Raw genomic sequence first — 25,025 nt, forward strand, 5'->3', positions numbered from 1 at the left:
GAGACTAGGACCTGAGCTTCAAAGTAAAAGGATGACTCATTAGAACTGAGTGAGGGAAAATTTCTTGAGGCAGAGAGTGGCTAACCTCTGAGTGTGGAACTCGGAGATTGCCAAAGTCACATATGTTTCAGCCAGCCGCCTTGAAAGCTGTTGTATCAATTTTAAAAATACAGTAAAACCTGCAATCATTTTATGTCCCCTCTGCTAGGCATGACATATCTGCATTTTATTCCCTAAACTATACAAAATGTTTCATCTGTTTGTATTACAGTGGGATTTGGTGTGCAACAATGAATGGAAAGGGCCTTTTGCTATGTCAATTTTCTTCATCGGAGTGCTGACTGGTTCCTTCATTTCTGGACAGTTATCGGACAGGTGAATCATTTCCTTTATTCAAATTTACCAGAAAGAGTCGATTGTCCAATTTTAGCCCCTGGCCGTTCCCATGTGAGAAAGAAAAATTTAATAGGAGGTCTGCATTTACCTCTGTGTTAAATGACTACCATTTTTATTCCTCATTTTCAGGAGGCATGTGAGTTATTTGTGGTTGTTTTCCCAAATAATTTGTTTATAAGATTAGAAGGATGGTGAGCATTCACAAAATAATTTTTATAGCTGTCTCTCTGGATGTGAATTGCCAAATGAATATGGAAATCTATGTGCTTTTAAGCATGAATGCCTATAGTTTAGGAAAAAAATCCAGACACGAGCTGTCTAGAACAGAAGAAAACAATTACAAATTTTATTGTACTGTTAAAATGGATACAACGGCTTTCACTTGATTGAGTTCAATAAGCACAAACTTCATAGCAGACTAAGGTAGGATCTTTTGAGAGACAAATCCAAGGCAAGGTCCTTCTAACAGTATCTGTAGCCATTTCACATTCTTTCCTATAACATTTTGGATGGGTATATGAATAGGAAGGGTTTGGAGCGATATGGGCTTGGTGCTGCCAGGTGGGACTACATTGGGTTGGGATATCTGGTCGGCATGGACAGGTTGGACCAAAGGGTCTGTTTCCATACTGTACGTCTCCATGACTCTATTCGAATGATTGCAGAGATGGAATAAACGACACGAGCACCTGTATATGTTCATACAATTACATGGTGTTTGTTTTTAACTAACAAAAACTATTCATGGGAGGCTTGAACCAATGTCTGAGCACCTTTAATATCTTGAAGATGGTTTGTAAATTCTTATTGAATTAATGTTGCCTTTGTGGTGAGTATGATATTCCAACAATTCTGTTATGCAAGAAAATTCCAGGATATTAGACAATGTGAAGAAGAATATGTATGTGTAAGTATCTAAACAGTCAATTTGTTTGGAGGAGAACTTTGGTGTTGTCATAACGGCATTACTTTTGATTGTCTTTGTAAGAGAGGTTGGACAAGTGGTAGGCGCTGTCAAAATAACTCTGCTGAATTGCTAAAGTAAATCCTATATTACAACTATACACATTGGAGAAATTTGATCATATAGTGCAATAATAGTGCGGCACGGTGGCACAGTGGTTAGCACTGCTGCCTCACAGTGCCTGAGACCCGGGTTCAATTCCCGACTCAGGCGACTGACTGTGTGGGGTTTGCACGTTCTCCCCGTGTCTGCGTGGGTTTCCTCCGGGTGCTCCGGTTTCCTCCCACAGTCCAAAGATGTGTGGGTCAGGTGAATTGGCCATGCTAAATTGCCCGTAGTGTTAGGTAAGGGGTAAATGTAGGGGTATGGGTGGGTTGCGCTTCGGCGGGTCGGTGTGGACTTGTTGGGCCGAAGGGCCTGTTTCCAAACTGTAAGTAATCTAATCTAATACAAATGTTATGATCCCAGTTGATGGTACTAATGGACTAGGCAAATCCCAGAAAGAAATAAGGCTGGCATATAGTGTGTGTTTGATCATTTACATACGAGACAGATGTGTTTCTTAAAGTGAAGACAAAAATGACAAGATATCTCGATAAAGGACACAATTAGAAAAATCATGCTTAAATGTTTTCCTGACACTATGATTCCAGATTCACACAACTGGAGAAGTTACACCTCTATATCAAGTGTTTATGTTCCACTAAACTGATACCTCTCTATTCTTCACTGAACTGTGAAGCTGTCGTACGTGAATATTCACAAAAGGGTGTTTAGACTGTTTCAATTTTCAATAACCTGCAGCTTTCCAATCAATCAGGATCCCAGAGCTTGAATCCCAATGTGATTTTATGCAAATCTAATTTGCAAGTGGATAAGTTTGAATTATATGTAGAGCTCGAGGAGAAAGTGAGGACTGCAGATGCTGAAAATGTGTTGCTGGAAAAGCGCAGCAGGTCAGGAAGCATCCAAGGAACAGGACAATCGACGTATCGGGCATCAGCCCTTCTTCAGGAACCATGCCAATAGTGTATGCAGTATGCTGTAAATTTAAAGCAGAGTTGCTGATTAAAATTCTGTCTGATCACATGAATTGCAGATTCAGTTCAATATGTTTCATGCCATTTCTAATATCTAATAATTTGAACTGTGAAATTAACTTCAACTTATTGAGCTGTTAACCAAATTATTTTGCCTTGGAATGTTAGACAATTTTTTGATTTTGCTGTATATGGCTTGGGCTATGGAAAACACATATATAGAATAGAAAGTTTTTGCACGTTCAATGGAATGAATGAGGAAATAAATACATTTAGTTTAGAATACTTCATAGGATTTTATGTTGCAATAACATTGGAACATAAACATTTTGCTTTTTAAAATATCTTCCCATCGCAATTTTTATACATAAAGGATGCAAACACATGATATAGTAAGCTGCAGCCATATCGCACAGCTTTACATTCAGTAGGTTGATTGTACCACCTGATTTACTGAATACATAATTTAAGGGAAGCCTAATCCAGGGTGACAGGGATATGTTGCTGAAAGAACCAGAGCGAAGTGCTAAAATCCACAATAGTTGCTCATCATTCAGTACATTTAGAAGTTATCCATTTACAAATCATTATTTTTAAATGAAGTAAATTTATCTGAAATGATAGCATAAAATTGTAGTTTGAAGCACAATGTGCAACCTATTTGCATTTGAATGTGATTAATCAAATATTTATCTTCTGATGATTATGCACTTACTTATAACAAGCTCTGGCGAGCCAAATGCTGGCAATCTGATGCAGTAACTATGGCAAATGTCAAAGTCCACCATCAATAGCTTGTTCACACTTCCACTTGAAATCGAAATAAAGGAAAATTAAAAACTGAATTTCAAAATGCTGGGGTAAGATTTGGGACCCAGCCAATTTGTGGAGCTGAATATTTCAATATAAGTATACTGGTGGCAGTTCAGCATTGCACAAGACCACTGTGGCACCAGGCCAGAAGTCTTATCAAATACAGGTTATTCAATTTAATTATTTACTTTTATCTAAACTTAAAGAAACAGGTACCTTTATTAAGAATTAAATTGCATCCTTGTAAAGAATATAGTCGGTTGTCGTTAGAGCTAAGCTTAACTCCACATTAACTAACTGAATATTTTAAGAATCATATCAAAACCTACCTTCTTCTTGGCCAGGTACGAAATGTAAATAGATTCCTTTTCAGAGTGATTTGTTTTTTTTTGGTCCCTAAAAAGAGTTTCAGTAACTGAATCTCAGTAATGAATATGAAGCTGTATAGTTATTAAGGCTTTAAGCAACCTAACGATTCACTGTCACTTTTGTTCCCCAAGCAATTCAAGAATTGTGCAAAGAATGCAATTTATTCTCTATGACACAGAACACAAGTAACCAGTCGGAATTTGTAGGTATTTCGTTTAAAAACATGTATAGCCCCCCTCTCCCTCAAAAATGGCCAATTTATCCATTAAATGACTAAATTGATATATTCAAAGACAAGATCTGTTTCATGTGAATGCTTGCTGCAACAGGAACAGCAAATTTCAAAACCATACTTTATGTAGAGCTGTTATGTAATTTGAGGATGTATAGATACAGCATTTACATATGCATGTAAAGATAAAGTCACTGTTGTTGTATCATATCCTAGGGTTGCTGTCTCTTTTGAAAGAAAGAGATGTCAGGTGATGGTTTAGCCTGATGGTCACCATGCCTCAGGTGAGGGAAGAGGTTGAGAAGGAAAGGGACCCGGGTTCGATTCCAGCCTCAGGCGACTGTCTGTGTGGAGTTTGCACATTCTCCCTGTGTCTGCATGGGTTTCCTGTGGGTGCTCCGGTTTCCTCCCACAGTCCAAAGATGTGCAGGTGAGGTGATTGGCTATGCTAAATTGCCCATAGTGTTAGGTGCATTAGTCAGAGGGAAGTGGGTCCGGATGAGTTACTCTTTGGACTGTCGGTGTGGATGTGTTGGGCTGAAAGGCCTGTTTCCACACTGCAGGGATTCTAAATTAATCTTCTAATCCCTCATTGGTAACACCAGCCAGTGTAGGAGTTGAACCCATGCTGTTAGTATAATTCTGTATCATAGACATGCTGTCCAACCAATTGAACTAAACTGACCCCCACAGATATGTGTGCAAATCTGTGATGACTTAGCAAAAGAATATTTACAGTCATAAGTCATTTGTACACTAGCATATGTGCTGAAGTGTACGATAAAGTTATTTTGCTTATTCTGTACAGGTTTGGCAGGAAGTTGATTCTGTATGGAACTATGGGAGTCCAGAGTGTATTCAGTGTGCTCCAAATATTCTCTCCAAACTGGGAATTATTCTGCCTTCTCAATTTCTTTGTGGGTCTTGGACAGATTTCAAACTATGTAGCTGCCTTTGTTCTTGGTAAGTACAAATTCTTGTTTCAGATTCTTTCTAACTAGTTTTGATGAGTTGGAAGACATTGTGGTGTAGTGGCAGTGTCACTGGACTGGTATTACAGAGGCCCAGGCTGAGGCTAAATAGCAGCTGCTAGAATTGAAATGATATTAATGTTAAATTCCTTTAATAAAACTCTGACAGTGAAAGTTAGTGAAGGCAACATGGTTAAACTATTATTGTGTTACAAAAGCATACTTGATTCACATATGTCCATTAGGAACCTTGCAATGGAAATCCTTACCTGGCTTCCAGGCTCATAGCAACCTGCTTTCATCTGAACTGCTCTCAGGAAGAATTAGGTATTGGGAATAGATACTGGTCTCACCAGCAATGTTTGTAAAATTCTATCGCCCTCAGTAGATCACTAAATTGGCTTTGGCTTGAAAGATATGTAGAAATACTGTGGACTTGAGAGATTGCATTTTCTCCCAATTCCCTTGCTTTTGGCAATTTTTACACAGCATTCTGAAACATGACAGGCAGCAAGAATATGACTGCTGAGAATGTTAACAGGATTGTTGAATTTGAGAAGAGAAAATAAACGTGTGTTATGATTCACAAAATTTTGAGGAAAAAATAACTCAAGGAGTATTCTAACTATTACTAATTTGACACCTGAAAATCCTTGGTGCCTCTGCACATGCGACAATACAGTAGAAAGGAATAAATCAGATAGCAATGTAGAGTGGAAATTTATAGGCATTTAAGCTACTTGGGTTATGATTAGACATGTAATAGTATTGAGCAATGAGACAGGTGAGGTCCATCTCAACATCAAATTCAGCTTGCTCCATCAGTGGTGAGGTGGGCCAATTGATAATCTTCATTGATTGTTAAATGATACAACTTACTTCATTGATATTCACACTTGCATACGAGCAAATTCACGAAACAAGTTAGATTCATAGTAGCCGGATGCTCTGAGTGATGTCCATGTTGGACACTCGGCAACAACACCGTAGGACACAATCCATGGGGACCAGTTCAGTATATTCTGCCTCCTTGGGCCTTTTCATCCATAACCAGCCCACCTACCAAGCCCATCTTCAAGTCAGCATCCTGGCACCATAAGTCAAAGGCAGCCTTCCATAGCAATCACTGGGTTGGCTACAGTCATGTGCCTGGTTGGGGGTTTTGGTCAGGGTGCCCATGCCTGTGCAGTCAGGCATAGTCAGTTTGTTGATTGCATAACACTGCGTGTTGAGGTTTTGGCTATTGCAGCTGGGGAGATTTATAGACGCTAGTCAGAGTCCTGGCACATCTTGTCGGGTCATGTGGTCATAGGGGTGGACCACAGTCAGTCCATTGGGTCCATCCGCAGAAACTGATGGGGGTGGATGGGGAAGGAGAGTAGTGAATGAGGCCACAGCTCTGGCCTTGACCCTCAGCATTTCAGTTGTTGAGATTAGGGGCTGCAGGCTCTGAGGTTATGATGCAGTACAATAGTGAAGGGGAGCAGAAGGAATTGCAAGAGGGAGATACCATAAAGCATAGCTAGGAAGGTTGTGTGGGAGAGGTTGCCCATAATCGGATTACCCTTTGCTTCAAAGAAGGTGCAGTGTGTAATGACACAGGCATGGTCAACTCACATGTAAAGGCCTTACTCGGAAGGAGACGCAGATGACTCGGGAAATGTGAAGTCTGTGGGGTTTGCTGGATGGGCTACTGAATGGCATGTTGACAGTTAGAGATCACTAATGCAGTCAGACTGAGGCTGGAAAAGAAGCACTTACTGTCGCCTTGTGCAGTGGGAAGAAAATGGCTGCAAGCGTACTCTGAATGGGTGGGGTCCTTGACTTTTCTTTGTAAGGGGCAGCAGCTCACACCATTCAAAGGGCTTGTAAAAAGAAACAATGTTGTTCACAGGCTGTTCAAATGTAGAATGTGCGGGTAAGCAGGCTGCATGCTCCCCTGCCTCCTGTGGCATTGGCCCTCATGGTATGTTGCAGTTTCCTGGCCCAGCCACTGCCAGACACCACGCTGGCAGCCATGCCTGTGAGCACAGAGGCACACAGGATGTTAAATGAAGAAGGACAATGCCATGTGTATGCATTGTTCCACCTGAACACAGACAATGCAGTGGGAGAGAGCAAATGAGGTAGTATCTTTCAGGAAGCAGTGAGAGTGATGGGGTATGAGCCTTGGTGGAAAGTATATGCAGTGGCAGAGATAGCATGACTGTGAGATGAAACAGATAAGAGTGTGGCACTTACACTGGCAGAGCAGAGGAGGTCATTGACCTTTGATATTGCTGGCCATTCCTCCATACCCTGGAGATGTCACTGACTTGGATGTCAACCTCAGACCAGGCTGGCAGTCTCTGGTGGTGATACCTGTTTGGCAGTCCTCTGGGAAGAGGACACCTCTTTGTTGCACCATAACATCAACCACGATCTCCAGGACCCTGTTGGGGAAATGTAGTGCCACCTTCCTGCATATCCAACATGATTGGATTCAACAAGCAGGGGTGGTTTCAGAATGCCAGTGTTTGTCCAAGTATACAATGGGTTTTTAAAGATGGCACGGGTATAAGTGAATCCAGTGTTTTGGCAGATATCTGGTGAGAGAAAAATTAGGGAAAGGCTCATGTTAACATGGGACAGAAACTGGGCATCAGAAATGCCACACGGGCATGGTAGATTTTTCATGAGGTGAGTTTGGTAAGATATGGTGAGAAACCCTCCCAAACACTCGCTGCAATTTAGACTTAGTCAGGGGAAAAAAAAATCAGCTTGTAGTTGTAATGGATCCTGTCACAGACCTGGAATTTTGTATATTGTGAATACCTAGAGGCAGTTTTGTCTTCGTTCTCCATTCCTGGCTGTCTTACTCGTTTCACTATTTCACCTTATCATATTATGACATTGAAGTAATTTTTTTTCTTGTTATCCATTAGCTCAGAAATCAAATGTTATTCCAGTGTTTTATTTAAGCCTCTGATCATTCTCATTGATGGACTGATTGAACTATCACCGTTGTTATTCAGCTACATACTGTAACCACACACCTGCTCAATTTACCACACTCGATCAATTTAATGTTACAATTTCCTTGATGTGATAGTGCTGCCCTAGTACTTGAGGTCTCCATTTCCAGTACCTGACGGCTCATCTTTGAAATCTGATGCAAAGCTGCCTGAGAGGACAAGCTGACTGAATTTCTAGGAATTGACTCATTGAAAAGCAAACCTTTCATGCCTGATGTTGCAAGGTCTTGTAAATTGCTCTTCAAGGCTGTAACTTTTAACTGGCTCACTGACAATTTTTGCATCTGATTATTTTTCTATACAATCTGTTGCACTCGTTTGGGAGCGTCTCAGAGTCAATATGCCAAAATGGGATTTGATTGGACTTGACTTGATTGATTGTAGTTGCATGTATGTAAGTACAGTAAACAGCTGTGTTTTGTCTGCAGTGCAGGCTGATTATAGTAAACCAGGACATAGAGAGCATAGAGTTTTTGGACAGAGCAAGACATACAGGCGACAACTGCACAGGAGGTGTACCAAGCAAGACCAACATGATTTGAAGTTAGAGAGTCCATTCAGCAGTCTAATAATAGCAGGGAAGAAGCTGTTCTTGAAAATGTTGGTACATGTATTCAAGCTTCTGAGTCCTTGCCTGATGGAAAAGGTTGGAAGAGAGCATAGCTAAGGTGTGAGGAGTCTTTGGTGTTGGCAACCTTTCTAAGTAGTGAGAAATGTAGATGGAGTCCACGGGTGAGAGGTTGGCTTCTATGATGGTCTGGGCTGTGCAGAGCAATAGCCAGGCTGTTATCCACCTACATAGAATGCTTATAAGGTGCATTTGTAAATGTTGGTGAGTGTCATTTTGGATGAGCCGCCTGAGGAAGAAGAGGTATTGTTGTACCTTCTTGACCATCACATCTACATGAGAGGTCCAGGACAGCTTGTTGGTTATCATCACTGCTATGAACTTGACACTCTTGACCTTCTCCATCTCAGCTCAGTTGATGTAACCGGGAATGCCATCCTCTTTTCTTTCTGAACTCAATGATCAGTTCTTTTGTTTTGCCAACATTGAGTGAAAGATTATCATTGCACCATGACACCAAACCCTCTATGTCCTTCCTGTATTCTGACCCAGTATTGTTTGATAACACCCCCCCCCCACAGTGGTGTCGTCGGCAAACTTGTAGATGGCATTCAAGGTCGTGGGTGCATAGCGAATATAGTACGGGACTGGGAATGCATTTCTGCCACACCAACATTTACAGATGCAAAATAGAAAGCATGCTATCCAGGTACATAATGGCCAGGTACAGCAACTGCTCTGCCCAGGACTGTAACAAACTACAGAAAGTTGTATGCACAGCCCAGACCATCACAGAAGCCAACAACCCATCCATGGTTTCTATTTACATTTCTCACTGCCATGGAAAGGTTGGCATCGTCATCAAAGACTCCTCCCACCCTAGTTATGCTCTCTTCCAACTTCTTGGTCAGGCAGAAGATACAGAAGCTTGGACATCTTTGGGGTCTCCAGTGTTGAATGTCATCTTGGAGGAGATGCAGTTACCTAACTTTACTCATTTCCATCTGTAATTCAGGAAGCTGAGGATCCAGTTGCAGAGGGCAGAGCTGAGAACTGGGCCTCGGAGTTTTGAGATTAGTCTGGAGGGGATTATGGTGTTGAAGGTGGAGCTGTAGTCAATGAGTAGGAGTTTGAAATAAGTGTCTTGTTATCCAGATGTTCCAAGGAAGGTGTATGGCAAAGAAATGGCATCTGCTGTGGACATGTTTCATTGATAAGCAAATTGTAGGGGATCGGGGCAGCTGGAGGGGATGTGGGCCATGACCAGCCTCTTGAAGCACGTCATGATTATAGAGGTTTGAGCCACTGGGCGGTAGTCACTAAGGCATGTTGTATGTGTTTTCTTTGGTACTGGGATGATGGTGGTCTTCTTGAAGCAGGCGGAGGGCTCGGCTTGTAGAAGAGAGAAAGGTTGAAGATGTCAGTGAATACCTCTACCAGATGATCCGCACAGGATCTAAGTACATGGCTAGGGACTCCGTCTGGGCTCATCACTTTCCTTGGGCTGACTCTCAGGAAGACCGATCCGATGTCTGCAGTGGCGCCAGAGGGAACAGGTACATCCGCGGCTGTCAGGACAGGTGACACCACTCCACTAGCATTCTGTTCAAACTGAGCATGGAAAGCATTGAGTGCACCAGGGAGGGATATGTCTTTGTCATGCTCTGCTTCATTTTGTGGGGTCCTGGAGATGCTGCAGATCTTTAACGATGGTGGATGGCGGTTGGATATGGAATACTTTCCCCCATTTCTGACAATTCCGATTTTAGCCGGCAGTGGAAAGGGGGAATGAGGCATGGTTCATATAGATGGGTAACCAAAATTCACTGGGGCCATTTGAACTCAATGTTGAGGTCAAACATACCCATTTTAACTGTTGCAAAGGAATTAACCTGCTATATGAAATCACAAATCGGTGGAGTAGGTGCAAGTATTCTTGAAGAGCGGATAAGGTCTGAGTAACTATCTTGATTTTTGTGTTTTGAAATGAATCACTCCTCTGTCACATCTGACCTTCCACTGTCTCTGCAGCTACTTCTTTTAAAGGATGTCAGCTACTGGATTCAGGAGATTTATCATTTTTTTTCTGTACTAATAATACTTAATTGATGTTTATTGTGCTCACTAGCCCCTTCTCTCTATCATTGACATGCTTCTATCTTGAAAATAAGTAAGAGATTTTTTTAATGTCTATTAGTTCCTAACTTTCCATTAGGCACATCTGAGCCTGCTACAGACCAATGTTTACTTATGCTGTCAACTTGCTTTTTAATTTGTTGAAATACTTTTACAATACATTTTTATATTGCTAGTGAGTCTTATGTTCCATGTTAATCTTTCAGTTGTCCTTTGCTAGTTATGAACACTCTCTCAATCCTCAGATTTACCATTGTTTGTTACAGTGGTATAAGCCTCTTATAGTATACAATCCTTTGTTTCTTTACCAAACAGCTTTCTTGTGGATTTTTTCTTTCACCATGCTGCATATTATCATGTAGAAATTTTAATTATTTCTCTCAATGTTTCCCACTGTTAAATACTGCGATACATTCTTAATCTATATCTCAAATCTAGCCAACTCACCCCACATATTTTATGTAATAAGATTCATTCAAATTCAAAGCTTTTTTGTATGGGATAAACACATTAGTATAACCAAGGCTGGAGGAAAGCATCATCCATGACTCCATGAATCACGTCACAAACTAAACACTCTTCCAGTTATCAAGGTGAACAATAAACTACTGTACTTTTATCACACTTTAAACAACCTATATCAACTGGATTTCTTAATAAATATGACTAAGGTTTTATCATCAAAATTAATGTTTTTTTTAAAATATAAATGTGTGTGCATACACACACACACACACACACACACACACAATATTTGGCGAAACTGCAGAGCCAATAATATAGAAATATGAATGCCTATCTGTCTAACTATCCTCAAAAACATACCACACAAACACACACACATAAACCTTTCAGGAAAAGGAGGAAAAAAATACGAGTTTCTGTGGAGTGATTGGCTTTCTTAAATAAAACACTTTTGCCAATGGATTATTCTTGAAGGCAAAAGTATAAATGTTCCAGAGTTCCAGAGAATCCATAGGGATTTTATAAATATATTAAGGAAAAAAAAGGGTAACTAGGGAGAAAATAGGGCCCCTTAAAAATCATCAAGACAGCCAACGTGTGGAACCACAGAAGAATTCTGATATTCTTGCTGGTGTAATCACTGATCACACGTAGTTGTTCTTGAACTCCTGCACACACAACATGTTCAGGAAGCTGGGCAGCTTGTTCGTTTCTCCAACTCAGCTTGTTCTTAGCAGACTCCCCGCCGAATGAACCACGTGAAACCAGGACCTCTCAAATCCAATCTGGATTCTTGTTCAAAATAGCCCCAGCCAGCGTCCTACAGCAAAGTATACAGTTATCACCAGACAAATTGTTTACAGGAAATATTGTTAAAAACACAAGTCTACTGTCCACAGTGATCCTTCACATTCTGCCTTAAATTCCACTTGAATTAAGTCCATTTACCTCAATTATTCAATACACAAATCCTCTAAGCATGTTAAATGGACATTACTGTCAAACATAATGTAAAATGTTGCCATATTGTGACCAAGCTGTCCACAGGATCCTTTATAACAAGATTTTGAAAGAATCCTACCTCTGTGCACAACCAATGCCTATACGACTTTATCATTGAGGAGTTCCAGTGTTCTCTCAAAAAGCGTCTAAGTTTTAAGCCATAGTGTTCAGGGTTTAGATGGTGAGGGATTTGTTAAGTGTGTATAAGAAAACTTTCTGATTCAGTATGTGGATGTACCGACTAGAAAAAGTGCAAAACTTGACCTCCTCCTGGGAAATAAGGTGGGGCAAGTGACTGAGGTGTCAGTGGGGGAGCATTTTGGGGCCAGCGATCATAATTCCATTAGTTTTAAAATAGTGATGTAAAAGGATAGACTGGGTCTAAAATTTGAAGTTCTAAATTGGAGGAAGGTCAATTTTGACGGTATTAGGCAAGAACTTTCAAAAGCTGATTGGAGGCAGATGTTCGCAGGTAAGAGCATGGCTGGAAAATGGGAAGGCTTCAAAAATGAGATAACAGAGTCCAGAGACAATATGTTCATGTTAAGGAGGAAGGCAAGGTTGGTAGGCATAGAGAATGCTGGATGATTAGAGAAATTGAGGTTTATGTCAAGAAAAAGAAGGAAGCATATGTCAGGTTTATACAGGAGAGATTGAATGAATACTAAGAGTATAAAAGCAGTAGGAGTATAGTTAAGTGGGAAAACAGGGACATGAAATAGCTTTGGCAAATAGGGTTAAGGAGAATCCATAGGATTTTATAAATATATTAAGGAACAAAGGGTAAGTAGGGAGAGAATAGAGCCTCTTAAAAATCATCAAGACAGCCAACGTGTGGAACTAAACAAATATTTTGCATCAGTGTTTACTGAGGAGAAGGACATGAGAGATATAGAAAGTGGGGAAATAGATGGTGAAATCTTGAAAAATGTCCATATTACAGAGGAGGAAGTGCTGGGTGTCTTAAAACACATAAAAGTGAATAAATCCCCAGGACATGATCAAGTGTACGCTGAAACTCTGCAGGAAGCTAGAGAAGTGATTGCTGGGCCCCTTGTTGAGATATTTGTATCATCAATAGTCACAGGTGAGGTGCTAGAAGACTGGAGGTTGGCTAACGTGGTGCCACTGTTTAAGAAAGGAAGTAAGGACAAGCCAGGGAACTATAGACCAGAGACCCTGACATCAGTGGTGGACAAGTTGTTGGATGAAATCCCAAGGGATAGGATTTACACACATTTGGAAAGACAAGGACTGATTAGGAATAGTCAACATGGCTTTGTGCGTGGGAAATCATGTCTCACTAACTTGATTGATTTTTTTTGAAGAAGTAACAAAGAGGACTGATGAGGACAGAGGAGTGGACATGATCTATATGGACTTCAGTAAAACATTTAAGGTTCCTCATGATAAACTAGTTATCAAGGTTAGATCACATGAAATACAGGGATAGCTTGCCATTTGGATACAGAACTGGCTCGAAGGTAAGAAATAGAGGGTGATGGCGGAGAGTTGCTTTTCAGATTGGAGGCCTGTGACCAGTGATGTGCCACAAGGATCAGTGCTGGGTCCACTGCTTTTCATCATTTATATAAATGATTTGGATGTGAACAGAGGAGGTATAGTTAATAAATTTGCAGATGACACCGAATTTGGAGGTGTAGTGGACAGCGAAGAAGCTTACTTCAGAGTACAATGGGATCTTGATCAGATGGGCCAATGGGCCTAGGAGTTGCAGGTAGAGTTTAATTTAGATAAATGAGGTGCTGCATTTTGGAAGTAAATCAGGGCAGGAGTTATACACTTAATGGTAAGGTCCTGGGAAGTGTTGCTGAACAAAGAGATCTTGGAGTGCAGGCTCATAGTTCCTTGAAAGTGGAGTCGCAGGTAGATAGGATAGTGAAGAAGGCGTTCAATATGCTTTCCTTTATTGGTCAGAGCATTGAGTATCGGAGTTGGATGGTCTTGTTGCAACTTTACAGGACATTGGTAAGACCACTTTTGGAATATTGTGTGCAGTTCTGGTCTCTTTCCTATTGAAAGGATGTTGTGAAACTTGAAAGATTTATAAGGATGTTGCTAGGGTTTGGAGGGTTTGAGCTATAGGGAGAGGCTGAATTGGCTGGGGCTGTTTTCCCTGGAGTGTCGGAGCCTGAGGGGTGACCTTATAGAGGTTTATAAAATCATGACAGGCATGGATAGGATATACAGACAAAGTCTTTTCCCTGGGGTGGGGGAGTCCAGAACTAGGGGGCATAGGTTTAGGATGAGAGTGGAAAGATTTAAAAGGGATCTCAGAGGCAACTTTTTCATGCAGAGGATTGTGATATATGGAATGAGCTATAAGAGGAAGTGGTGGAGACTGGTACAGCATTTGGATGGCTATATGAATAGAAAGGGTTTAGAGGGATATGAGGCAAGTGCTGGAAATGGGACTAGATTAGTCGGCATGGACGAGTTGGACAGAAGGATCTGTTTCTGTGCAGTACATCTCTATTACTCTATGACTCTGTTTCACCACAAATCAGATAAGTGTCAATTTTGGTGAGTTTCATACAGGGTGTTTGGTTCTGGGAACCCTTTGTTAAATTTTTGACACTGTTCTCTCAAACCTGCCTCTTTATTTATGCATCACAACATTCTGGTGTGTTGCTTGTCTTATCTTCCCTCCCGCCTGCGATGGAAGTAGTCACCACTGTTGTGACCTTCGGGGATCCTGGAAGCAGCACCACTGTGAAAGCCCAGCCGTGCATCATGACATGCACTGCTAGCTGGAGATAGCCTGCATACATGCACCACATTGGCAGGAACAAAATGAAATGATTCTCAGAATAAACAGGAGTAAACTGACAATTCATTGCACATGAAAGTGCACACTGTTAATGCATTTCTGTTTAGGAATCAGGGCTACTGTGGCCCAGAAAGGAGGACCTCAACCCTTTACTGAAGTATTCTTCCATTGTGTGACAGACAAAAGGCAGGGAGCCAACTTAGAAATGAATTAATTAAACCTTTCTATTTAACCCTTTAAATACTAATGCTCAATATAAAACTTAGATTCACCCCTATTGGGCTTTGTTTGTCATTGCTTTTCTGGCCACATGGGTGTTATTCCTGGTGGTGGAATATTGAATGAAATCATTGCCATAAATGGTATTTTTACTATAAAATAAAATATACATTCTTTGCAACATTTACTATTTACTTCATCTACTTCAACTTTAACTTGCTTCATTTAACTTTACTTTATCTTAGCTTTAACTGAATTCACATTTAACCCAAACTCTAACATTAACTCCATAAGTTTGGCTTGAAACAAATACTACCCTGATTCAAGTGAAGCGGCTAAATTTGTCTTGGTGTAGATCTTGCCTCGTGATTCTTTGTCTTTTCTGAAGATCATTTCAGGGCACGGACTTCTCAAATGTCGGTCTTGAAGGCTTCTCCTGAGAATCCTTTATTCTGCTAATTTTTATCACAAAAGTATGTGTTCCTCTTCCCAGAAACTCTTTTGGCACTCAGCCAATGAATTGATCTGATCACATTATTCAATCCCAACCAATGGAGTTTTACTGGTAAACACTCCCAAAAGTTTGTACCAAGTTGTCACATTCCATGCTCCATATAATGTGTGGTATTAGGGACTACATCATCTTTTCTCTTATCCAATGTCATTAATTTCATTGTCAATTCATCTTCCTAGTCAAATCAGTATCCACTCCTTTGTCTGTTCAGCTGTTCTTCTCTCTCTTTGGGCTCTATCCCCACCAATTGTTTACTCCTTACCCTCTTCTGCCCAAGTGGATCTTCTGCATACAAACTGACACTTTCCTCGCTACCATCACTTCTGAGGAAGGGTCACTCAGCCCAAAATGTTAACTCTGATTTCTCTTCACAGATGATGCCGGATACTGCTGAGCCTTTTCAGCAATTTCAGTTCTTGAGTCATTTTCATTTTTTCCCGTTTGGATAATAATTTTTCAAGTATTTTCATTTCTTTTCTTCTTCTACTTAAAATGTGCCAGGTGACATTGTTTTCTTTCTTCTGTTCATGCTGCTTGATCGAAGCATTTGGGAGGTACACATGATGACATATCCGCATTCAAGATTTTTCATATAGCTTGGTTTGTAGATTATGCTTAGTCTACATTCTTCTGAATGAGTGAAAGCTTTTTTTTAAAAATAGACATCCAGATAATTTTTCTTCAAAATGACAATAACAGGCAGTGAAGCAAAAGTAGGAATTAACTCACAATTGCTATTATTCTGGATTTGTTCTTTATACAGGATCAGAACTTCTGGGAAAATCCACTCGGGCTATATTTGGTATTCTAGGTGTTTGCATTTCGTTTGCAATTGGCTACATGACTCTGCCTTTTGTTGCATACTTCATACGAAATTGGAGGATATTGCTTTTCACACTGTCTCTCTCTGGCCTAATATACATTCCTATGTGGTGGTAAGTAGGAATCAAAATGATGGCGCCGGTAGATCAGAACTTTATTTGCCATTAACTACTGCCAGTGATTTAAATTTTAAAAAAGAACATAAGACTATCTCAGGCATGTGGGTGGGGATCAAGTTTGATCGTGTATTAAAAAGGTGTATTGTGTCTCCTTAACCGCGATGGAAAATTCAATAAATGTAACTTCCACTTTCGCTACCTAGAATATAACCAACTGGAATCAATTTTCAGCCCACTAAAATACTCATACATTTAGTTCCAGATTGAAATCAAAGAGTTAAAAATTAAATGGGTTGTAAAATTGGCAGATGATCCCTTCTAATTGAGTAAAAGTTGGCAGAACTGTGGATGCTGTAAATCGGAAACAAAAGTAGAGATTGCTGGAAAAGTTCAGCGGGTCTGGCAGCATCTGTGGAGAGAAATCAGAGTTAATGTTTCGAGTCGAGTGACTTTCCTCAGAATCCTTCTAATTGATTGCAGTCCAGGCAAAGACCGCTTCCAAGATAGATGGGAGGTAAGCTCCCAAACAAATTTCAGCTTTCATAGTCACAAATCAGGACCAATGTTCCCTCCAAGCTGTGGGGTCATATATACTTCTCGGTGAGTATTGCATTTAGTTCCTGTTTGCATGTTGGTGCTGCACACAGAACTTGGAGCAGCAGGAGAATTAGAGAAACATAATTCAGAACTTCAACAAGCTACATCTTAATGCTTTGAATCATGTAAGTGAAATGGAAATTCTTTTCCTCCTTCCTGTATCCACAATGGACAGGTGAGACTCGAGTTCCTTTATTCACTGATTGTATTCAAACATTTGTGTAATGGTGAATACATCACAATCAAACTGAGGCATAATTTCTCTGGTCTGCTTGTAAACAAAGACTTTATACTTCATGCAGATTGATCACTTGAACAAGTGGTTTCCTTTGGCAACTATCCAATTTGAAACCCTGCACAAGCTGTTCATGAACTATTATAATCATTAGCCAATCAAATTGATGTTCATTTGAATATACTGTACAGGCCATTTAAACCCATACAACATTTGGAATTTATTGACATCACTTCCTACTGCATTTAAAATCCTAGCTCCATTCTTCTGGTATCTCTTAACCCCTTTTGTACCAAGCAGATAACATACACGCATCTTAACCAGTTCTAACAGCGTGTGTACAGACTATTGATGAACTTTGCTGTATCTCCCCCTTTCATGAGAAATTGACCATAGGTGAACTATTAAAAATTTCTAACTATTGGAAATCTGTCTTATAATTCAATGAATGATCTTTCAGAAATAGTGGACTGTTGGTACAGCCAGATCTCCAATGTTTGAACTTCTGGTGATTTGGCTCAAAGGATCAAACAAAAATATTTCAAGTTTTAAGACAATACAAAATAAAAGCAACATTAACTGAGCATTATTTCAGTCGGTACCTTTATATTTTAAAAGGCAGAAAAAAGATCCATTGAACATCTAAAATGCCCAAAGTCCCTGTACAATGTTTATACATTCTTCTGTCCCCTTTAAGAGACTAATTCATTCTCTGGGAACCAGTCAAAGCTATTTTTCTTTAGCTGCTCTTCCCTTTTTTAGCCAGAAAACATCTATTCTATGAGCTGACTTTCACATTTAAGGATGAATTATAGCTCTCTTCACATAATCAAATCTAGATAAACCTTCCAGTTCCAATTAAACCTTCACAAGCTCGGTTTCTTCAAATTGAGCGTGGGCTTCCACCAGCAACATGCTTGGTGAACAAGAGATTTGTTGCCTCAATCTCCCTGCTTTCCCTCTCAGAATTTTGTAGACTTCCCTGTATGTGAGGTGCAATGAATCACACAAAGGTGGCTTACTGCATTTGGAATATTGTGAGAAGTTCTGAGCCCTGTATCTAAGGAAAGATGTGCCTGCCATGGAAGGGGTCCAAAGGAGGAATGAATGGGTTTGTTATATGAGGCGTGGTTGAGGACCTGGGTCTATACTCGATGGAGTTTAGAAAGATAAGAGGATCAGATTGAAACTTACAAAATACTGAGAGGCCTGGATAGAGTGGATATGGACAAGATGTTTCCACTGGTAGAAGAGATAGGTTCTAGAGAGACAGCCTCAGAGTGAAGAGATGACCCTTTAGAACTGAGATGAGGAAGAATTTCTTCAGCCAGGGGGTAGATAATCTGTGGAACTCTTTGCTGCAGAGGCTATTAGAGGCCACAAGTCACTGAAAGTATTTTAAACAGAGATGGGTTCTTGATTAGTAAGGGGATCAAGGGTTAAGGAGAGAAAGCAGAAAAATGGGATTGAGAAAACCATGATCAAATAGCAGAGCAGACTTGATGGGCCAAATAGTGTAGTTCTGCTCCTCTGTCTGTGCCTTATGCCAACAGAGCCTGAGCAACAAGGCTGAGTTCGGTAAATGAGGAAGCTTTAAGGGTTGCTAACTTTCTAAAACCCAGTCAAGTTTGCTGTAGGCTTTTCTCTTAATTGCAGCAGTAAATTATAGTTTATTTCAATATGTAGGTGATAAAGATCTCACAAAGAGCTGCAAGGCATTCACTGAAACTGGTGAATTGGTTCCCTTACAAGCAGAAACTGAGACAGATCATTGGAATCTCTGAGTCACAGAAAAGTGGCAGCTGGATGCTGAGTGCAGCAAAACCGACTGAGAAAGTCTGAATTGATAAATGAAAGAAGAGCTGCAGTGAGGAAGGAAGTATGATCTGCCCTTTTGCTAGAGGGTGAGAGAGCTAATTAGAGCAAGAGCTGAAGCCTGGAGTCAATAAATAGGACTGTAGTTGGGTGTTTGTTAATGTTGAAGTTTTTCCTGCTGTAATGTATGGTGGCAATTTAAAGCCCTAGAATCTCCATTCCATATCAGGCTAAAGTTGTCTAAAAACAAAAATCTATACCACTTTATCCTTTCTCTTTAAATGTCCTTGGAGTATATTCCATGTCAGAATAAGACACTATTCAAGATTAGCAGTGGCACACATAATCCAGACATTTCTATCACCCTGTCAAATTCTCTATTATCTCTCACACACATTTCTAAATCCACTCCTTGATTTGAGCAAACTAATTCTGATCTGTTAATATGTACCATTATGGAATGTTTTACCATTATTATTAATTGTTCAAATCCTTTCTGTGACCTTGGTACTCTTTAGTATTTTTATTTATTGAAAATGAAAAACTTTTAATTTAAGGTTTGTTCCTGAATCTCCGCGCTGGCTACTAGTAAAGGGAAAGGCAAAGGAGGCTGAAGCAATATTCCGACACATTGCAAAGAAAAACGGTGTCACTCCTCCAGAGGTGTTCTTCACTGATCTTGAGGTACAAATAGTCAATATTATGCTTGTTCCCTGTGTGATTGCTGAACTCTTTAATAGTGATTTGTTCTTTCATTACCGCCAACATAAAAAATAAAACTTGTTTCCGTAACTTTGAAGCTGTATTTAACCAGTGCAATTGTCTTGAAGGAGGAAAAGAAACAAGAAAATGTCTAAACGTTTACTCCAAGGAAAATATAATGTAGACCAGAATTCAGTCTCCATCTGCATGCACTCCAATACACATCGTTTTGAACTGATGGAGCAATGCAGTGACTCCATCCTGGAAAGTCTGTAATTTTATGATTTAAGTTCAACTGTGAATAAAGTCATTTACCAGAGTTGCTGTGAGCTGTGACATTTGTATTGACAAATGAGGGACATTTTCTGAGTGAATCTCTATACTTCTTAGAAACCAGTGGAAGTTTCCAGAGAAAGGTAACTGAACACCAAGGGCCTGGCTAGCTGAAGAGGATCATCTTAACAGCAGAATTGGGAGGCAAAGACCACTGAACTGACTTTTCAGTTTCTTTTTCTCTATCCTTACCAATAGTCTGTTTTCAATATTTCACTGTAGGGGAGTTTATAAGGAGATTAGAGTTTTATCATTTTATATGCCAGAAGTTTGTATCTGATTTGCCATAGAGTCATACAGCCTAGAAACAGATCCTTTGGTCCATAATGTCAATGCTGACCCACAAACATCAAACTTTACTAGTCCCATTTGCATGCACTTGATCATAGCCTACTGTGCCATGGTATTTTAAGTAAAGGTTTAGATGCTTCTTAAATGTATGAGAGTACTTACCGCCACTACCACATCTAGATGAAAAATATTTCCTCAGATCTTCTCAAAACCACTTAACCATCACCTTAAACTCATGCCCTCTAGTCTTAGACACGTTTATAATGGCAGAAAGGTTCTCAAGATCTACCCTGTCCAAACCCCTCATAATTTTGTATACCTCAGTCAGATCCCCCCTCAGCCTTCTCTGCTCCAGGGAAAACAAACTCAGTCTAGCCAGTCTGTCCTCATAACTGAGACTTTTCATCCCAGGCAACATCCTGGTGAATCTCTTCACCCTCTCTATGCAATCGCGTCCTTCTAATACTATGACAACCAGAACTGCACACAGTATTCCCTTTATAGTGTTATAATAGGGAGGTCAAACCCCCCTGTTAATTAAAACCAAAAACCCAGAAAATGTCACATCGCCTCACAATCTGTTAAAATGTATGAGTGAGTGAAAGAGAACTCCTAATTTCCATTATTTAAAGAAAAATAACAACTTGTTTTCCTAACTCTAATTGTGAACACTAAACACAAAGTATTCACAAATCCTAGCCCCCTTTTTCTTAACTAATTACTACCTGACCCCAACTCAGTAAAAATGCTGCTCCAATAACACAATTATTAAACATTACATTAACTTCTAATCTCAAGTCCATACAGACTTTTATGCTGTCTTCTTTCCAGTCTTCTGATCCTTCTGTCTTGTCCCTGAGTCTTCCTTTTTCTTTTTACTGTGAGTATCTTTCCATGAAAATGTACCTTTCGATAGATAGTGACTTCTGAAATTTCTTTGAGAGCAAAATGTTTATTTCTTCGCATGGCCTTTGCTCTCCAGCTCTACAGCAGATGTTCTGACCAAATTTCAAAATGCCCATTTTTTTAATGCTCCCTCTCATTGGCCTGGTGTTGTCAATACAATAAATTCAAACTTAATTGGGTTTTAGTATCCTGGACAGAATTTAAATCAATTAGTTAAATTTGAATTGTTGTCAAAGCAGCAACCAAAACTCAGGCATCCTTTTAACAGCCAATCCTTACATGTATCTATTTTGGAACATCCCATCTCTTAGTTGTTCTGTTCTGGCAGCTGTGGCTGTACTTTAAATTCACTTTAAAATTCAGAAAATACTTTCTATCTTGTAGTGAGCATACATTCTTTCGACTTTGTAATGGTAGCCTAACCAATATTTTGTAAAGTTACCACAACACATCCTTTTTCCAAGATTCTACACCGTAGCTAATGAATTGGAAATGCCGGCGTTGGACTGGGGTGTACAAAGTTAAAAATCACATAACACCGGGTTGTAGTCCAACAGGTTTCATTGGAAACACACTAGCTTTCGGAGCGACACTCCTTCACCTGACAATCACCTGATGAAGGACCGTCACTCCGAAAGCTCATGTGCTTCCAATTAAACCTATTGGACTATAACCTGATGTTGTGTGATTTTTAACTTAGCTAATGAAGGCAGGCATACTGTGTTTTTCACCATGTACATTTGAGACATCACCCACGCCCTCCACATAGTCCAAAACTTCCGTTTCCCCGGCCCCCAATGCCTCATCTTCACCATGGATATCCAATCCCTCTACACCTCCATCCGCCAAGACCAGGGCCTCCAAGCCCTCCGTTTCTTCCTCTCCCGACGTCCCCAACAGTACCCTTCCACTGACACTCTCATTCGTTTGGCCGAACTGTCCTCACCCTTAACAATTTCTCCTTCGAATCCTCCCACTTCCTCCAGACCACAGGAGTAGCTATGGGCACACGTATGGGCCCCAGCTATGCCTGTCTCTTTGTTGGCTATGTGGAACAGTCAATTTTCCATAATTACACCGGCACCACTCCCCACATCTTCCTCCGTTTCATTGATGACTGCATTGGCGCCACATCGGGCTCCCGCGAGGAGGTTGAGCAATTAATCAACTTCACTAACACATTCCACCCTGACCTCAAATTTACCTCCCTCCCCTTCCTGGACCTCTCCATCTCCATTAATGACAACCGACTTGACACCGACATTTTTTACAAACCTACCGACACCCACAGCTACCTGGATTACACCTTTTCCCATCCTACCTCCTGCAAAAATGCCATCCCGTATTCCCAATTCCTCCGTCGTATCTGCTCCCAGGAGGATCAGTTCCACCACAGAACACACCAGATGGCCTTCTTCTTTAGAGACCGCAATTTCCCTTCCCACGTGGTTAAAGATGCCCTCCAACGCATTTCGTCCACATCCCGCACCTCCACCCTTAGACCCCACCCTTCCAACCGTAACAAGGACAGAACGCCCCTGGTGCTCATCTTCCACCCTACCAACCTTCGCATAAACCAAATCATCTGCCGACATTTCTGCCACCTCCAAAGAGACCCCATCACCAGGGATATATTTCCCTCCCCACCCCTTTCCGCCTTCCGCAAAGACCGTTCCCTCCGTGACTACCTGATCATGTCCATGCCCCCCTACAGCCCACCCTCCCATCGTGGGCACCTTCCCCTGCCACCGCAGGAATTGCAAAACCTGCACCCACACCTCCTCCCTCACCTCCATCCAAGACCCTAAAGGAGCCTTCCACATCTATCAGAGTTTTACCTGCACATCCACCAATATCATTTATTGTATCTGTTGCGCCCGATGCGGTCTCGTCTACAGTGGGGGGACTGGACGCCTCCTAGCAGAGTGCTTTAGGGAACATCTCCGGGACACCCACACCAATTAACCACACCACCCTCTGGCCCAACATTTCAACTCCCCCTCCCACTCTGCCAAGGACATGGAGGTCCTGGGACTCCTTCACCGCCACTCCCTCACCACCAATGCCTAGAGGAAGAACGCCTCATCTTCCGCCTCGGGACACTTCAACCCAAGGGCATCAATGTGGACTTCAACAGTTTCCTCATTTCCCCTTCCCCCACCTCACCCCAATTCTAAACTTCCAGCTCAGCACTGTCCCCTTGACCTGTCCTACCTGCCTAACTTCTTTTCCACCTATCCACTCCACCCTCCCCGCCTGACCTATCACCTTCATCCCCTCCCCCACTCACCTATTGTACTCTATGCTACTTTCTCCCCACCCCCATCCTCCTAAAGCTTATCTCTTCACACTTCAGACTCTCTGCCTGTATTCCTGATGAAGGGCTTTTGCCCAAAACATCAATTTTACTGCTCCTCAGATGCTGCCTGAAGTGCTATGCTCTTCCAGCACCACTAATCCAGAATGCTTCATTACCTGGCTAGGTAACACCATCAGTGGCGACCTCCAAGTGAAGTGAAGCTGTTGTCTCAAGCTTTCTATTTATATCTTTCTCCTGGATGGGGTTCCTGGGGTTTGTGGTGATGTCATTTCCTGTTCGTTTTCTGAGGGGTTGATGGATGGTATCTAGATCTACAAAATTCCATGCACGGACTGCCACAAGCACTATGTAGGACAAACAGGAAGAAAGTTAGCCACCAAGATACATGAACACCAGCTAACCACAAAAAGACACGACCTTCTCTCCCTCGTAGCCCTACACACGGATGAAAAAACCACCATTTCGACTGGGACAACACATCTATCTTGGGACAGGCTAAGCAAAGACATGCCGGAGAATTCCTAGAAGCCTGGCACTCCAACAACAACGCCATAAACAAACACATAGATCGAGATGCCATCTATCAACCCCTCAGAAAATAAACAGGAAATGACATCACCACAAACCCCAGGAACCCCATTCAGGAGAAAGATATAAATAGAAAGCAGGAGACAACAGCTTCACTTCACTTGGAGGTCACCACTGATGATGTTATCTAGCCAGGTAATGAAACGTCTGGATATCAAACCTACAACTCAGCGAGCAAACCTACACCCTAAACCTCAACCTGAGCTACAAACCTTCACAAACCTTGCAATAAGCCAGAATCTGGTTTCCAGCATCTGCAGTCATTGTTTTTACCCTGTGTTTTTCACCACCCTGTCTGCCTGTTCTGATACCTTCAGGAATCTATGGACTTATACACTAAGTTCCCTTTGTTCCTCAGTACTCCCTGTTCATTGTGTATATATCCTTCCCTTATTAGAGCTTCCAAAATGCATGACTTCAACTTATCAGGATTAAATTCTATCTGATATTGTCCTGCCCAATTTAATAGCTGAATAGAATCAGGATGTAGCCTGAGACCACCCTCCTCACTAACAACAACAACACCATTTTTGTGTCATCTGCAAACTTACAAATTAAACCTTCTGTATTCATATCTAAGTTGTTAATGCAGGTAACAAATAGCAAGAGTCCCAGCACCAATTCCTGTGGTACACCGTTGGCCACAGGCTTCCAATTACAAAGGTCTCCACCATAACCCCTTGCCTCTGGATCCAGTTTGCCAACATGACTTGAATTCCGAGGGCTCTTACCTTTTGGACCAGCTTTTCATGTGGGACCTTATCAACGATGTAAAGGACATGTAAATCACATCAACTGCACAA

The 25,025-nt window shown here is 41.1% G+C and overlaps 1 protein-coding gene across 1 annotated transcript in view; it reads left to right on the plus strand.

Annotated features, from left to right (window-relative positions):
* LOC132823226 (organic cation/carnitine transporter 2-like) overlaps positions 1-25,025 on the plus strand; it is a 57,582-nt gene that overhangs the window by 12,780 nt on the left and 19,777 nt on the right. The window contains exons 2-5 of the mRNA XM_060836852.1: positions 272-375; positions 4,623-4,777; positions 16,258-16,429; positions 19,640-19,766. Coding sequence (XP_060692835.1) covers positions 272-375; positions 4,623-4,777; positions 16,258-16,429; positions 19,640-19,766 — 558 coding nt within the window. The remainder of the gene's footprint in view (positions 1-271; positions 376-4,622; positions 4,778-16,257; positions 16,430-19,639; positions 19,767-25,025) is intronic.

This window comes from Hemiscyllium ocellatum, chromosome 16, assembly GCF_020745735.1.
Source record: "Hemiscyllium ocellatum isolate sHemOce1 chromosome 16, sHemOce1.pat.X.cur, whole genome shotgun sequence".
Classification (NCBI taxonomy): Eukaryota; Metazoa; Chordata; class Chondrichthyes; order Orectolobiformes; family Hemiscylliidae; genus Hemiscyllium; species Hemiscyllium ocellatum.